Here is a 14,966-nt window from a genome sequence, read left to right on the forward strand (position 1 = left end):
TGCCGTCAAGTCGATTCTGACTCATAGCGACCCTACAGGACAGGGTAGAACTGCCCCATAGGGTTTCCAAGGCTGTAATCTTTACGGAAGCAGATTGCCACATCTTTCTCCTGCAGAGCGGCTGGTGGGTTCGAACTGCTAACCTTTTGGTTAGCAGCCAAGTGCTTAACCACTGAGCCAACAGGGCTCCTTTTTTTAAATTCATTAAAGATGGTAAAATGCTAATAGTATTACGTTCCTTCTTCCTTTAAACGTTTTATATACAGAAAAGCTTTCCTTCATCAATGATTTGGTTATCCTGAGATAAAGTTCACCACAATTAAAAAAAAAAAAAAAACCTGTTGATTTCTATTACATTTGGTTCATGCATACTTGCTGCAGACACTTGATTACACCAAGATCTATAAATGACAGGATAACCACTAATTCTGTCAAAAAACTAGTTATGACAACCAGACTATTCTGATCGCTTTTTGCTTATCTTCTCACAGGAATGCAATGTGTGGAAACGAATCCAGAAGCGATGGATGAAAGGGAACTAAACACTGACTTTAGAGCACCAATAACCAGGGACTCAGGTGCCTGATGGGAGTCAGCTGGAACGACATTCAACAGGGCAAGATCTGGCATAATACAGACAGACAGACAGTAGAGGCAAGCCTGGAAACCACCTAGGCTGCCTGTAATGAAGAGTTTCTCAGACAACAAAGAGACAAAAGGAATATTTCCCAGGCAAGAAAAGGGTTAAGAAAAAAAAAATATATATATATATATATATGAAATGATAAAGGGCTTTGTCACTGCATTTAGTACATAATTAGGCAATTAGAAGTATTAAAACAGACAAAGCACTGGGCCCAGATGAATTACTGAAGATGCAAGTATTCAATAAGATGCCCCAAGGGACAACAGACAGCCCTTGGTGAGGGTTTATGATCACGCGGTAGGACAGAGAAGCATAGTGGACTTGAAGGAACAATAACTGATACTATGTCCATACTTCAAAACCAGAAAATCAAAACAAGCACTTGCCCAAAATTTAAAACGAGCGAATGGAAACTCCCTAGAATATTATTAAATACCAAAATAACTATAACTCCTCACTGTGGCTTATTATTTTATTAAAGGAAAACTGCCAAGAGAGGAATGATTTGCTCAGAATGAAAGCAGGTCCACTAAATTCCTTTTCTTCCTGTGCTCCCTATCTTGGTTGATGATTTCACCATTCTTCCTGTTCAACGAATGCTGTTTTCTTTTCTTTCCAGGCACATAGCTGGATTTAATTCCCCAGCTTTCTTTTCAGCTAGCTGTGGTCATGTGACTGCGTGATAGCCAATGGACTGAGAGCAGAAAAGTGACCACAAAATGACCCAGTTAGGCTCCTACACCTATCTCCCCTTCCAGATGGGAAGAATGGAAAAGATCATCAGGGTAACCTGGGAAGCTGCATGTAGACTGTGGTGGTTTTAAAACTATGTCTGCAAATAATTTAACATACCTCCCTTCTGAGGTTATGGCATAAAAATGGTATAGCTTCTACCTAGCTCCCTTTCTCTCTTGGATCTCCTGTTCTGGGGGAGGACACTTACGCAGTACCATGGAAAGATCCATGCGGACATGAACCAGTGTGGAACCTCCAGCCCTAGTCAAGCCTTCAGATAACTGTAGGTGCAGTTGATACCTGACTGCAACCTCATGAGAGATACCCAAGTCAGAACCTCCCAACTAAGCTGCTCCTAAATTATTTTTTTTTAATTTTGCTAGTTACTTTTTCTTCTTTTTATTGTGATTGAGGTGAAAGTTGACAGAGCAAATTAGTTTTTCATTAACCAGTTAACACACAAATTGTTTTGGGACATTGGTTGCCAAGCCCGCAATGGGTCCACACTCTCCCCTTCTCCACCCCGGGTTTCCTGTTTCATCTGTTCCTTCCTGCTTTCTCTTTGCTTTTAGGCTGGCGTGCCCATTAGTCTCGTATATGTGATTGAATTACGAAGCATTTCCTCACATGTGTTATAGTTGGCCCCATAGACCTGTTTAATCTTTGGCTGAAGGGTGAACCTCAAGAGTGACTTCAGTACTGAGTTAAAAGGGTGTCCAGGGGCCATACTCTCAGGGTTTCTCCAGTCTCTGTCAGACCAGCAAGGCTGGCCTTTGTGTGTGTGTGTGAATTTGAATTTTGCTCTACCTTTTTTTCCCGCTCTGACTAGGACCCTCTATTGTGATCCCTGCCAGAGCAGTTGGTGGTGGTAACTGGGCATCATCTAGTCATTCGCTGCCCCCAAATTTCTGATCCACAGCAACTATGAAATAATAAATTACTATTGTTCCAAGCCACTAAGTTTTAGATGGACTTATTATGCACCAATAGATAACTAATACAAGTTTTGATAACCGAAATTGGAGTGCTGTTAAAAAATCCTAAACTTGCGGTGGAAGTGTCTATGGGGCTGGAAAGAAGCTGGAGGACACTGAAGAGACCATTAGTGAAAGACTAAAGAGTAAAGAAGACACTTAGCAAAAGACAGACAGCTCATAAGGAGGCTGCCAGTAAACCGTTAAATGAAAGTGAGGAAAGAAATATCGGAAAACGGAGGAAAGGGGTCTCTTACTATGTAGAGGTGGAAAGTTTGGCAACATTCTGCTAATGAAATATACAAAAAGTACCTAGTGAACTAGGTGATCTAGCTAACAATATATCTAGGCAGAGTGTTGAAGGTGCAACCTGGTTTATTCTTGCTACTTATAGTAGAATGAAAGCGGAGAAAAACAAAAGAAAGACTTGTTAAACATAAAGATGCCAGGACTTGCTGGGTTTGAAAATAAAACCTTTTCTCATTCCCAGCCTCTCCAGTCAGCAAACAGCACTAACATTAAGACACTGCTTCTGGGCAAAGGTTAAATGGAGGATATGGTCAGGAAAGTAAGGTCCAAAGATGAAACCAATGGTGTGACTGTAAAACCCTTGTTAAGGTCGCTGAAAAATCTAAGATGATGCTCCAGGTAACCCTTCAGTCAGACAAAAAGCCCTGGAAAAACTCACAGAGCATGTCTCACAGAGCTCTACAGGCAAAGGTCAGGGATGCTGCTAAGCATGCTACCTACGCAACCCCCCAAAACAAAGAATTAACTGTCCCAAAACATCAGTCCTCCTGAGGTTGAGAAGCCCTGCGTTAAGCTATATGAACCAACAGAGCAAAAATATTATCTACTTATTCAGTCCCTATCTCTTTCTGAGTAAGATTTCAGACACATGCCTTATTTCTGTTTCCACCCCGTTTGCTTCACAGAGTGCTTTGCACATAGTAGGTACTCAATAAATGCCTGTTTTTGTTAAACTGAAGCGTTAAATGTAGGCAAAGAAGATTAACATAAAATATATGTTAATATAATATATGGAGTCCCAGGTACCATTTCTACTTCAGCCATTAACAAGTTATATTTCTTGAGTGATATTATTTTTGAGCTTCAGCTTTCCATTTTTCAAAAAGAAAAAAATTTGACTAGATAACTGCCCATGACACAGATGACTATTATGGGTGCCAGGTACTGGGCAATATAAAGACACAAAACTTAAGAACTAACCATCAAGAAAATCTAGTAGAGAAAACAGACATTTAAAAGAAATACCAAAGGACACATGGTAGGGAACAGGCCTGTGAGGCTGGAGTTTCAGTAGGCAGTGTCTGCCACCATCTAAGTAGATGCTTACATCTAAGCTTCTTTCTAGTTCTTCAATGCCGAGTCACATAACAAGTCTTCTACTCAACTGTCCCCCCCTCCCCAATCTTAATCTTTCTTCTCATACCATAAAGGTCAAAAACTGAAAAAAATATATATAAGTAGATAGAAATACATGCATATTTTAAGTGCAAGACTTTTCCATAACCAGCAATATAGATTTAATTTGCATTTTTCAACAATTAAGATGCAATTTAAAAGTAATTCAAAGCATTTACCCTTGAAGTATCAAAGGAGGTTCAATAGCAAATTGGCTTGAATGTTCTTAAAAGACTGCCTAACACTACTGAACAGGAAACAGTCCCTCCTGGGAATATTTCCAGAGAGGATACTACTCTACCACTCACCCAACTTTACTTTTTAACCTTCTCATGTCCTTACAAGAACCCACAGCTATAAATAGTGCTAAAACAAACAAAACAAACAACCAGTTTATTTAAAATAAAAATGATCTCAAAAGCAAAAACTTTCCTGTTCATCAGCTGGAGGTGATATAACCGCCAGGCCACACGCTGCTGCTCCCTAATGCCAAAGATTAGGCGCGTCGAGAAGCCAACTGAAGCGCTACAGCCGATGCTCTGCACCAAACGCACCTATATTTTCACTCCAATACTGAAAAATTGTTTTTAGTTAAAAAAAAATTTCATAAATTGGAAAAAATGTATGGTAAGGATTTATACGCTTAAATGGAGCGGAAATTGGAAAAATACACTTTAAAACAGGAGCAGTATAGGATATACACACACACACATATATGCAACCGTAACTAAATATTTTGTTTTTACCCTAAATGTTGTCAAATGAGGAAGGACTATAGGCCATTTGACAGAAGAATTGTTTCTTGTATTCCTGAAAATCTGTTTTTCTCCCTCTTTAATATTTAAGAAACACACACAGGTTGCCGACACTCTTAGAGAGCGGCTTGTGTTGTAGTTTTCACTTTCTCGGCTGTGAACAAGTGCATATGTGAGGGCTGGTCGTGCATGTACAAGCATGTACTTTGTCTGCATTAAACGAAATCACAACACAACACCGAGGAGATCCACTCACTCGTGTGTGCCTGTAGTCCACCTCGAAGAGACTGAAAATATAAATACAAGCTGCTATTTTGGTGTGATCACGCGAATACGGCAGCTTGTGTGTGTTTTTTCTTTTTTTTTCCCTTTAACATTTTAACACTGGGCAGATTGTCTGCATTAACACACACCAAAATCAATTCTGCTATGAAATTGCCTGTAAGATCTTTTTCCCTGAGGAATTTCTTTTTTATTTAAACAAAAAAATGGGCTTAGAGGAAGCTTTGTAAAACATATGCACATTTCGGACACCTTAAATTTTTTGAAGTGTGAAAATCAACATGGGACCAGAGTACTGGTGGTATCCCTCCCAAAGCAGGGACTACAGGCAAGATAGCCTTTAAGTGAAAAAAACAAAACAAAACAAAACAAAACAAAAACAACAATTCTGTAAAGCTACTTTTGTATATCTTTAGTACAGAAAAATAGTTCAAAAATAGTCTAATTTCCAGTCGCATACTACAATGTAACATGGTAACTACATTTGACTAAAAACTCAAGACTTATATACTATAAAAATCCATGGAGGTTTATCAAAAACAGAGAAAGGAAACAAAAGCAAATATTTAACACAGACCATATATTTTTTATATATAAATGTTCAATATGAATTAAAAAATGTACATATTCGTATCTTATACTCTTCAAAAACATACCAACAATGAATTGTCTACAACACTATCCAACAAAGCTTTCTGTAGTGATGAAAATCTTCTATATACGAGTTGTCCAAAAAGGCTGCCATTAGCACTTGAAATGTGGCTACTGTTAATGAAGAACTGAATTTTAAATTTTATTTAATTTTAATTAAATTTAAATAGTCAAGTGTGTGGTAGCTAACAAACTGGAAAACATTAATTTTAGAGATTATTAATGAATCCACAAAATACCAGGTGACAAGCCAAAAAAAAAAAAGTTGAAGACAAAAAGTTTGATTAAATAACTACATGAGATTACATCTGAGGCTTGGCCTGTATGTAAAGTATAAGTAAAAGGAAGCATTACAATGAGGAAGTTGCATCTTTAAAAATGTAACCGTATCATGGATATTCAAGCAGGAAAGACACTAACTGATAAATGAGCTGCCGGAAGTGTTAACTACAGTGACTAGAAACACAAGAGACCAAAAATCGACGATGATGATGAGCAATAAGCAATCAGACAAACTTTTAAATATAGTCAAAGTTACAATGATAAAAGTTTAAGTTAAAGAATTTTAATAATTTTATTTGAGTAAGAGAGAACATTTGAAGAAGAAATGAGACTGTTTGGCAATAGCTTATAAATATGTTAATCTGCAAATGATGTTATAGACACTGTATATATATTTAGACTAGACCTTGATAGACCAAATAACAGACTTCTTTGGCATCTAATATGGAAATGATATTTTAAGCTGAACTCATTATTTCTCATCATTTTAAATAATACTGCATTTCATTTAACTTTAAAGGCTTTGACACATGACAAAAATGGTTCGGAATGGACAATTTGAGTTCTGTATTAGAAATGCTGTAAATTAGAAGCTCCTTATTTACCTCCAAATTATCAAATTTTTTTTCAGTAATAAAAAGGCAATAGTAACAACCTCATTAGGCTGAGATAAGGAGCAATTAATTGAAACAAATGGAAAATCCATTGAGGCAAAAAAGGGTTAGTGGAATAAAAGAATATTAAAATTAGTTGAAACGGGAGGTAATATTTAATACAGCAACATATCCAAATCAAATAAATTTAATAACAACGGCAACAACAAAGCTTATGAGATCAAATTATCTCATTTAAACTCAGACTAGAAGGTTGATAACAGTATATTTTTTAAGTGTGCTTATGCCTCTAAAGATGAAAAAGATGCTGGAGATTGTTGTTACTAAAATTGAACAACACTGATCGTCTGTACTAAGGCTGACAATAAGCATTTTTAAGCATCAACTCCGCACCACACAGTGAGGCAAAAATGAGGCTGAGTCCATGCCCTCCAGGGGCTTACTATCAGGTCTGGGGGATGAGACCTACGCTAACACCAGAGCTCTTACAGAAACTGTTTCTATTACGGCACCAGTGATCCTGCGTTGCGAACTAATTTCTGGTTTTTTTATTAGACTTTGAGCTTCTTAAGGGTCCATGTCATATTTATCTTGGCCTCTCCAGTGCCTGGCAACCTGCAGGCAAAGACTATTTCCAAATGCAAAGGATGGAAAACACTTCGCGGACATGGTAGTATAAACTTAGGCCTTGAGGGATGAGCTGTCAGGAATTCAACAGGGAGCAGTGGAGGGAAGAAGCATTCCAGCAGAGGAGAGTAAAAGCAAGGCATGGAAAAGGGGAAGCACAAAACCTGTTCAGGAAATAATGCCAGAAGCTCTGCTCTAAAGGCATCTGTGTGTGTGCTCGGAAGGCTGGGTAAGCCCATTCTTTTGCAGGGCATGGGGACTCATAGAAGGTTTGGGATTAAGCAAGTAATGTGATTAGGACTGTGATTTGTGAAGAGTGATGAGGCTGTAACACATGGATGGACTGGAAGAGAAAGATACTAGACCCAAAGAGAGCAATTAAAGAAGAGTCACTAGATAACAAATAAAAGGACCTGAAGTACAGCAGTAAAAATGGAATAGAGCCAATGAATGTGAGAAAATTACATATAATGTCCTATCAATTCGTATTTAAGGAGTCTGGGTGGAGTAACGGGTTTGAGATTGGCAGTTAACTAACCAAAAGGTTGGCAGTTCAGACCCACCCAGCAGCTGTGTGGAAGAAGAGGCCTGGCAATCTGGGTTGCTCCTAAGTTAACTGAATAATTCAAGCTAACCAAAATGATCTCATACCTTCCATTTTCTCCCCTCCCCACCCCATTACCACTGCCAGTTATCTATGGTTTTATTGTACCCTGAACCCATGATTCTTCTGAATTATTTTCATTTTAAAATAGAAAATTTCACTTTTTAAATATGCAGTATAGCCTTAACAAGAGTCCATGTCATCTGATTACTCAGTGTTAGGGACTGGAAAGTGATAAATGTCAGAGAGCCAGAGACCTTGGCATTGTAAGAGTACTACTAACAATACTAAGGAGATGAACTAGGAATGGAGCAGACAGGCAAAGCTACAGAAGGACTTGGAGGAAGCCACCCGACACCTATGACGCTCATGCACCAGGCTCATTCCCAGAGCCCAGTGATTAAACCGTATTTACTAACATTCAAATAATGATTTACTGTTCAAAGTCCAAACATATCTAATTTAGGCCCTATAATAATCCTGTGAAGTACTTACTGTTATCCCCAATTTACAGGAAGAAGAAACTGAAGGGGAAAGATGTTGAAAGTAATCTGCCAAAGATCATGGCATATATTAACTAGAATTCATCCTGGAATCTTCTGACGCAAATTCCATGTACTTCCTACTATATGATAGGAGCCCTGGTGGCATAGTGGTTAAGAGCTTGGCTGCTAACCAAAAGGATTGCAGTTCAAATCCACCACCCACTCCTTGGAAATCCTACGGTGGCAGTTCTACTCTGTCCTATAGGGTCTGTATGACTTGGAATCAATTCAATGGCCTAAAAAGATGAGGTCTAATGTGTAAAATTTATGGACATTAACTAAGTGTTAAACAAGAAACTACTCTTAATCACATGGTAAACACGGAGGAGACTGAGAGAAGAGGTTGTCTGAAAACCTAAATGGCTTCAAGAGCAAGAGAAATAGGAGTGTAAGAATAACAGTTATCATTTATAAATTAATTGGACCAGAAAGGAATTCAAATGTAGAAAGAAAAGATAATTTTTTCTAGCAATACCAATATAATGACTACACAATATAACTTTAATCAGAAAATAAAGGCAGATGACTTCTAATAATCATTAGAAATTGATAAACCTATTAAAATGTTATTTTAAGAGGATCAGTGTTTTAGTAATTTATTTTGAAAAAGGGAACACAAAAATATGTATTTTAAGAATAGAAAATAATACTTATTATCAAAATTAAGCCAATTTTGACTTGTTATGAACATAAGTAGAATTCTGCACTCAATTAAGGCGCCTCTATGTATTTGGTGTTTTGCTAAAATTACGAAGAAGTAACACCAATTTGAATTACTGAAAGCAACTTGTAAATAGTTCTACATACGTTCTTTTGACATCTTGTTCAATCATTGATCGGAGTTCTTTATCTTGGAAGAATTTGTTCCAAAGACTCTAAAATAAGGAGAATAATCGGTTTAAAATAACCCCACGCCTCTCCTTAACTTTTATTATTTCAACTTAATAATTTAAATTATTAAATTTAGCTTTCTCTGAGTTATTATTTCACACTGCAGATAGAGAACCCAAGATAGGAATAATTTTCATTAAAATCTAGTTTAAGCTCAGAAACATATCTTTATTTTAACTTTCACACTGACTTAGATAACCAGTCTCATGAGTATACTCTTAGAGGCAAAAAAGGTGAGGTAAACCCAAATAAAGTTGAACTTTACCCCTTCATCCTGTGAAAGCGGATTATTGATCATCAAGTCTTGCTGGCCAACAACCTTTCTCGGGTTTGTGATATGCTGGTTGAGGAAAAACACAAACACACACACACACAAGATTAAGAGGCTACAGGACTTTGAATTACACAGAAAAAATAATTATAGTAATTAAAATACAACTTACTATTTCTTTAACGTTGCTATACCATGCTCTTAATTCTTTAATTCTACTTATCCACTGACTTTTATCTTGAGGAAGAACACAAAGAAAAAGCTGTCAGAAAAAAAGGGAAACTTTTGTAAAAATCATAAATGTGAAGCTATGCCAAACAGAAATACTGAAAACTGAAAGATACTCATATTCATGGTATTTCATATTCACATCATCATTGCAATTTCCAATAATTTATATTTGGGGATAGTTAAGAAATATATAATGCGACAATTCAAAAAGTAAATAACCAAAGACCAGAAAAGAAGATCCCCAAAACCACACCACACAGTGGAATCGATCCTCTCTCCAGAGTAGATTTACATTAAAAATGGACAATAAAAATGCATTCAGGCTCAAGTATAATTCCCATTGTACATTCTAATCTTAATAAAAAAAAAAAAATCTTAATAGGGCTGTTAAACTGAAAAAAAACCAAACCCATTGCCATCAAGACAATTCTGACTCATAGCAACCCTACAGGACAGAGTAGAACTGCCCCATACGGTTTCCAAGGAGCGGCTGGTAGATTTGAACTGCCGACGTTTTGGTTGGCAACCATAGCTCACTGTAGCTCTTAACCACTGCACCACCAGGGCTCCAATGAGGCTTAAAAAAAAAACCAAACCAGACCCACTGACGTCGAGTCGATTCCGACTCATAGCGACCCTATAGGACAGAGTAGAACTGCCCCATAGAGTTTCCAAGGAGTGCCTGGCGGATCTGAACTGCAACCTCTTGGATAGCAGCTGTAGCACTTAACCACTAAAATGAGGCTTGGGGGGGCATTAATAAGCACAAGGTCCACTTAGTAATTTCTAGGTTTAAGTTTCCGCTTTAAATTAAGTCAAGTAATGGATAAAAGACAGAAAAGAACAGTCTGAGGATACAGTCTAAGAAACGACCTTGTTCTTTTTACAGCAGGAAATGTAATTTACAACTGGCAATCAGCTTATGAAAATAACAAGCATTCTTAAAAAGACAATTTTGATTTAATTTAGTTTAATATAACATTAAAATAAGTCTGGGTTTGGATTTATTTTTAGCAAAAGAAGGACACTAAAAGTTAAACAACAAGGAATGGGGGTAGGGCACAAATATTTGTATACCAACATCCCAGCAGCAGGTCTCCTGCCTCTACTGCCACATCTAACAGAAGAAAAATGTATTTTAATTATTAAACCTAAATAATTAAATCTAAGTGTCTAATACATCATGTGTTTCTTACTATCTTTACTCGTACACACACAATATGCTCACTTTATGCAGATAACCCTAAAAACTTTCGATAGAAGTCAGTTTAGAAACGAGTCTAAACCTAAATTAACCATAAAAGAATACAAAGGAATGATTCAAAGCAATTAAAAAGATAACTGCCAATTATTATTACTAGTTTTGGTAACCAATGGTCCTTTTTCTCTGAAGGAGACTGACTCAATTTCCTTCCACTTCTCCTCCTTGCTGCCCTTTGTGTTTCTAGTTAAAAAAAAAAAAAAAGTGAAAAATCCTTTCCATCAGCTATTTATGAAGAAAAAAGGTAGGATGAATAAATGCTGGCACTTGGAATAGTTAAGAACCTGGAAGTTAACCGCCTCACTTGCCCTGCTTCAGGGGTTTCTGTAACAGCCTCTGGGGAATGGGAAGGTGCCACTCTGAATTCGGCGCCACCAGATGAGACGCTCAGGCAGTCATTTCAGATGACTCCTTTACCATCAGCAGTTATTCAGGACTAAGGTGATTCAACCTTATTAGCAAATGTCCTGGGAAACATAAAGCGGATGGACAAAAAATTGGGAGCGAAGTCTCCTGGAAAATTCAGTGATCCCCTGCACAGGTAATCTTGTAGGGTATCAGGTAATACGTTGATATATTGCAACCACAAATGGTAAATAAATATTTTCCCACAAACGGTAAATAAATATTTTCTTCTTACCTTCCAGCAAATACTGCGGAACCTGCTGCTTCTCAGCTGCCCATTAATCCCCTTAAGCCTTATTGTTGCCAAGTAATTGTTGTTTACAAATAGTTCTTCCCATTCTTTCCTACATGCAGGAAACCAAAGCAAGGGATCCTTTTGTTAAAATTCTTCGGCTTGGAGAGGAGTGTTACAGGAAATCAATTTTAAAGAAGTCTAAGGAATGCAACTTTTAAAACATATATATTTAGTTGTATACTGTTTCTGAACGCATGGCTGTCTTTTTGGACACAGTTCTTCTGTAGATTTAATGAATATGTAGATCGCTATAATTGTGCCAGCTACTGAAATCCACGGCACTGGGTTTTCTGGGTACTGAAATCCGTAATGTCTATGGAGGCTATTCCATTTCCTCCAACATGTTGATAGTGCAGTTCAGTGAATAAATGTGAAAAAAATTAATATTAATATAAGCATATAACTGCTTTAGCCATTGACAAAGATATACCTGCTCCAAACATATACAACAAAAAAATGTACTGTTGATTATACTGACTTCTTACATGAAATAGCTGATTAAATAAACCCATTTCTCTTAAATGTCAGGATAGGAAGTTAAGCATAATAGAAGACTACTTTCTTTAACTTTTAGTGCTATTTACTATTGAAATCTCTGCAACTTCTTTCTACATGATCAGTTTTAAAATTTTAACAGGTGCGGGCAAATTTTAAAAAAAATCAAAAAATTAAGAAGCCTCACTGTATAAACTGTTAAAGGCAAGCTCGAGTACCTTACAACAGTACCTATGGCTGACTAGATAAACAACTGAAATATGCCTCCCAGGCACACAGACACCAGGGGCCTAACACCTGTGCCTCATTAATATACAAGTAAATCTGCTCTACTGGGAAACAATTGGAAATTAATTGTCCCAAACCATTTACTGAGTTTGAATAAAGGAATTAGGCCTATATTTCCTGCATCTTGCACCAAACTAAACATCAAGAATTATTTGTCAACAGTTGAGGTTAGTAATTTCAACTTAATGAAATTTCTCTCAAATTCCAACATGCTACAATAAAACACATTTATAATTTAACATTTATTATCAAAGCTGAAACCCTGGCAATCTCTTAAGAAAGCCTCTAAAACTCAGTCATCCTTCTAGATACATGCAGCTGTCATTAGCCAGGTCTTACTTATTCTGTGAAAAGACAACCAATGTAACCAACTATATTCCTGAAGTTCAAAGGCCTGACCATGAAGCAAGCTGTGTATTCTCCATGGAGTTCCAGAACAGTGACCAAAGGCCACAGCATAATCTCTCTGCTGTCACCAGCAAGAGAACTTCTAGCTTCTACCAAGTAGCACTGATTCCTAATCAGGCCAAGCCTTCTGCCAGTAGGGGCTTGTGGCTAAGTATATACAACGGGACACGCATTCCAAACCCACACCGGAAGAAATACATTCCCACCATCACTCCATGAAAATTTCTTATTCTTATCACTGTATTCGTAAGAGAAAACAGTATTTCATTTTTATTTTAATTTGCAGTTTCATTATTAATGAAAACTGAAAGTTTTTCATACTTTTTGGTCATTTTTAATTCTTCATTTTTAAACCTCCCATCTTGTGCCCATTTTAAGGTGTACAGGATAGTCGTTAAGCACATGGACATCACAGACACAATCCTGGGTTCAAATCCTAGCACTGCTACTTACTAACTGTGCAAACATGGACAAGTTGTTATAACCTCCCAGTGCCTGAGCTTCCTCATTTGTGAAATGGAATAATATTAGCATCTATCTCAAAGAATTATTTTGAAGATTAAAAAGAGTTAATACGTGAAAAGCCCTTAGAAGGGTACCCAGCATTATCATAATACTTCTAAAAATTAATATTAACAATAATTATAATATATATTAGTGTGATTGATCGAAGAGATGAATTCCTCATACATTAAAGACATCACACTTGTATCTGCCATACATGCACAAACACACACACACAACTGTTTTGACTTTCAACACATTAAAGTTTAATTCGTATATAGTTTAAATCTAATAGTATTATCCATTGTCACTCTTTCTATTGTTTTCATGTTCAAACATTTCTTAACCACTCCAAGATCAAATAAACATTCTTTGAAATCTTGTTATTTTTTACCACTTTAATCCATTAGTACTACCTAGAATACTTTAAATATATTTTCCACTTTGAAACAGTATCACGTGTTACTCATGTTTCATATTGCTCAAGTTTTGCTTCTATCCAATCTCCCAGTATTTAGTAATATTCAAAATAAGTAGGTAAGTACATTAGAGGAGTACATCTCAGAAACTGTGAATAAGTTTAAAGAGTTTGTGGTCTGTGAACAAAACACACAGATTTGAAATGTATTTTAAGTCCCAAAAGAATCATAACTTGTGAGAGGCCATGCAGTTCCACGGGCCTGAAAACACCAATACATTCCAGGTAAGAGAGGGAAGCATAAGGTGATGCCTCCTCCAGCCTCTTCCTGAATCAGCTCCCATTCACAGGTACCAAGACACTGTGAAAGTACAGGCACGGCTAGAGGCTAGAGGCACTGCCACCTTGTCTAAGCAGCAGCCTTTTAAGGTCAAGTTACACACTACTTATGTAATGAAAGGTGATTATCTGTTAGCTTAAATAAGTCCCAGTGCCTTGATTACAGTGTTGGTACAGAGAAAAGGAGACATGGAGGTATGTGAAATGGAAACATTATTTCTGAAAATCACAATGATTTAAATTTATTCATGGGTACTTATAGCTCGTTAAGGCATAACATCTCAAACTGATGAGTTCTAACATGAAGGCCAGAAGATAATCTACTGTCTTTCTCTTCTATGGAACAGTGTTTCATCAATAAAAAGTGATATAGAATAAACATAATAAACATTTATTAAGTGCCTACTATATGGTTAGCAGAATCTCTGAGTGGTGGAAATGGTTAAGCGTTGGGTCACTAACTGAAAGGCTGGCAGTTCGAGTTCGCCATGAGGTGCCCTCAGAAAAAGGCCTGGCGATCTGCTTCCTATGGAGGGCAGTTCTACTCTGAAGCACGTGGGGTCACCATGAGTTGGGATCGGCTCAACAGCAACTGTTCTCTTTTTTTTTTTTTTTATGTGCTTAAACCAAAACCAAACCCAAACCTGTTGCCGTCAAGTTGATTCCAGCTCATAGTGACCCTACAGAACAGAGTAGAACTGCCCCATAGTTTCCAAGGTGCGGCTGGTGGATTTGAACTGCCAACCTTTTGGTTAGGAGCCTGAGCTCTTAACCACTGTGCCACCAGGGCTCAGCACTCATAAAAGATATATTAAAAAAAAACATGAAATAAGGAAGTAACGGATGGATGTGTAAACCAGCAATAATATGATCAGTGTAAAGTGCTCCAGTAACACAGAGAACGGAGAAACAGTTTTTCACCAGAATATTAAAACTCAAGAGAGATAATGACTAGACCCTAGAAGACAAACAATGTTAAAAAAGTTTAGGCCTTCTAGGGAGCTGGACAAAATGAAAAAA

General features: G+C 37.1%; 1 protein-coding gene across 21 annotated transcripts in view; it reads right to left on the reverse strand.

Annotated features, from left to right (window-relative positions):
* Positions 1 to 14,966, reverse strand: part of TBC1D5 (TBC1 domain family member 5) — a 639,936-nt gene that overhangs the window by 263,721 nt on the left and 361,249 nt on the right. For 20 of the 21 annotated variants that reach the window (XM_064277348.1, XM_023554943.2, XM_023554937.2 and 17 more), the window contains 4 exons: positions 11,435 to 11,543; positions 9,475 to 9,564; positions 9,297 to 9,371; positions 8,948 to 9,015 (listed from right to left, as the gene is read on the reverse strand). In XM_064277348.1, coding sequence (XP_064133418.1) covers positions 8,948 to 9,015; positions 9,297 to 9,371; positions 9,475 to 9,564; positions 11,435 to 11,543 — 342 coding nt within the window. Of the gene's footprint in view, positions 1 to 8,947; positions 9,016 to 9,296; positions 9,372 to 9,474; positions 9,565 to 11,434; positions 11,544 to 14,966 lie in introns of those variants that run through there. The other variant, XM_064277349.1, reaches the window with a different exon arrangement.

The sequence above is a fragment of the Loxodonta africana genome, chromosome 27 (assembly GCF_030014295.1).
Source record: "Loxodonta africana isolate mLoxAfr1 chromosome 27, mLoxAfr1.hap2, whole genome shotgun sequence".
In the NCBI taxonomy this organism is placed as follows: domain Eukaryota; kingdom Metazoa; phylum Chordata; class Mammalia; order Proboscidea; family Elephantidae; genus Loxodonta; species Loxodonta africana.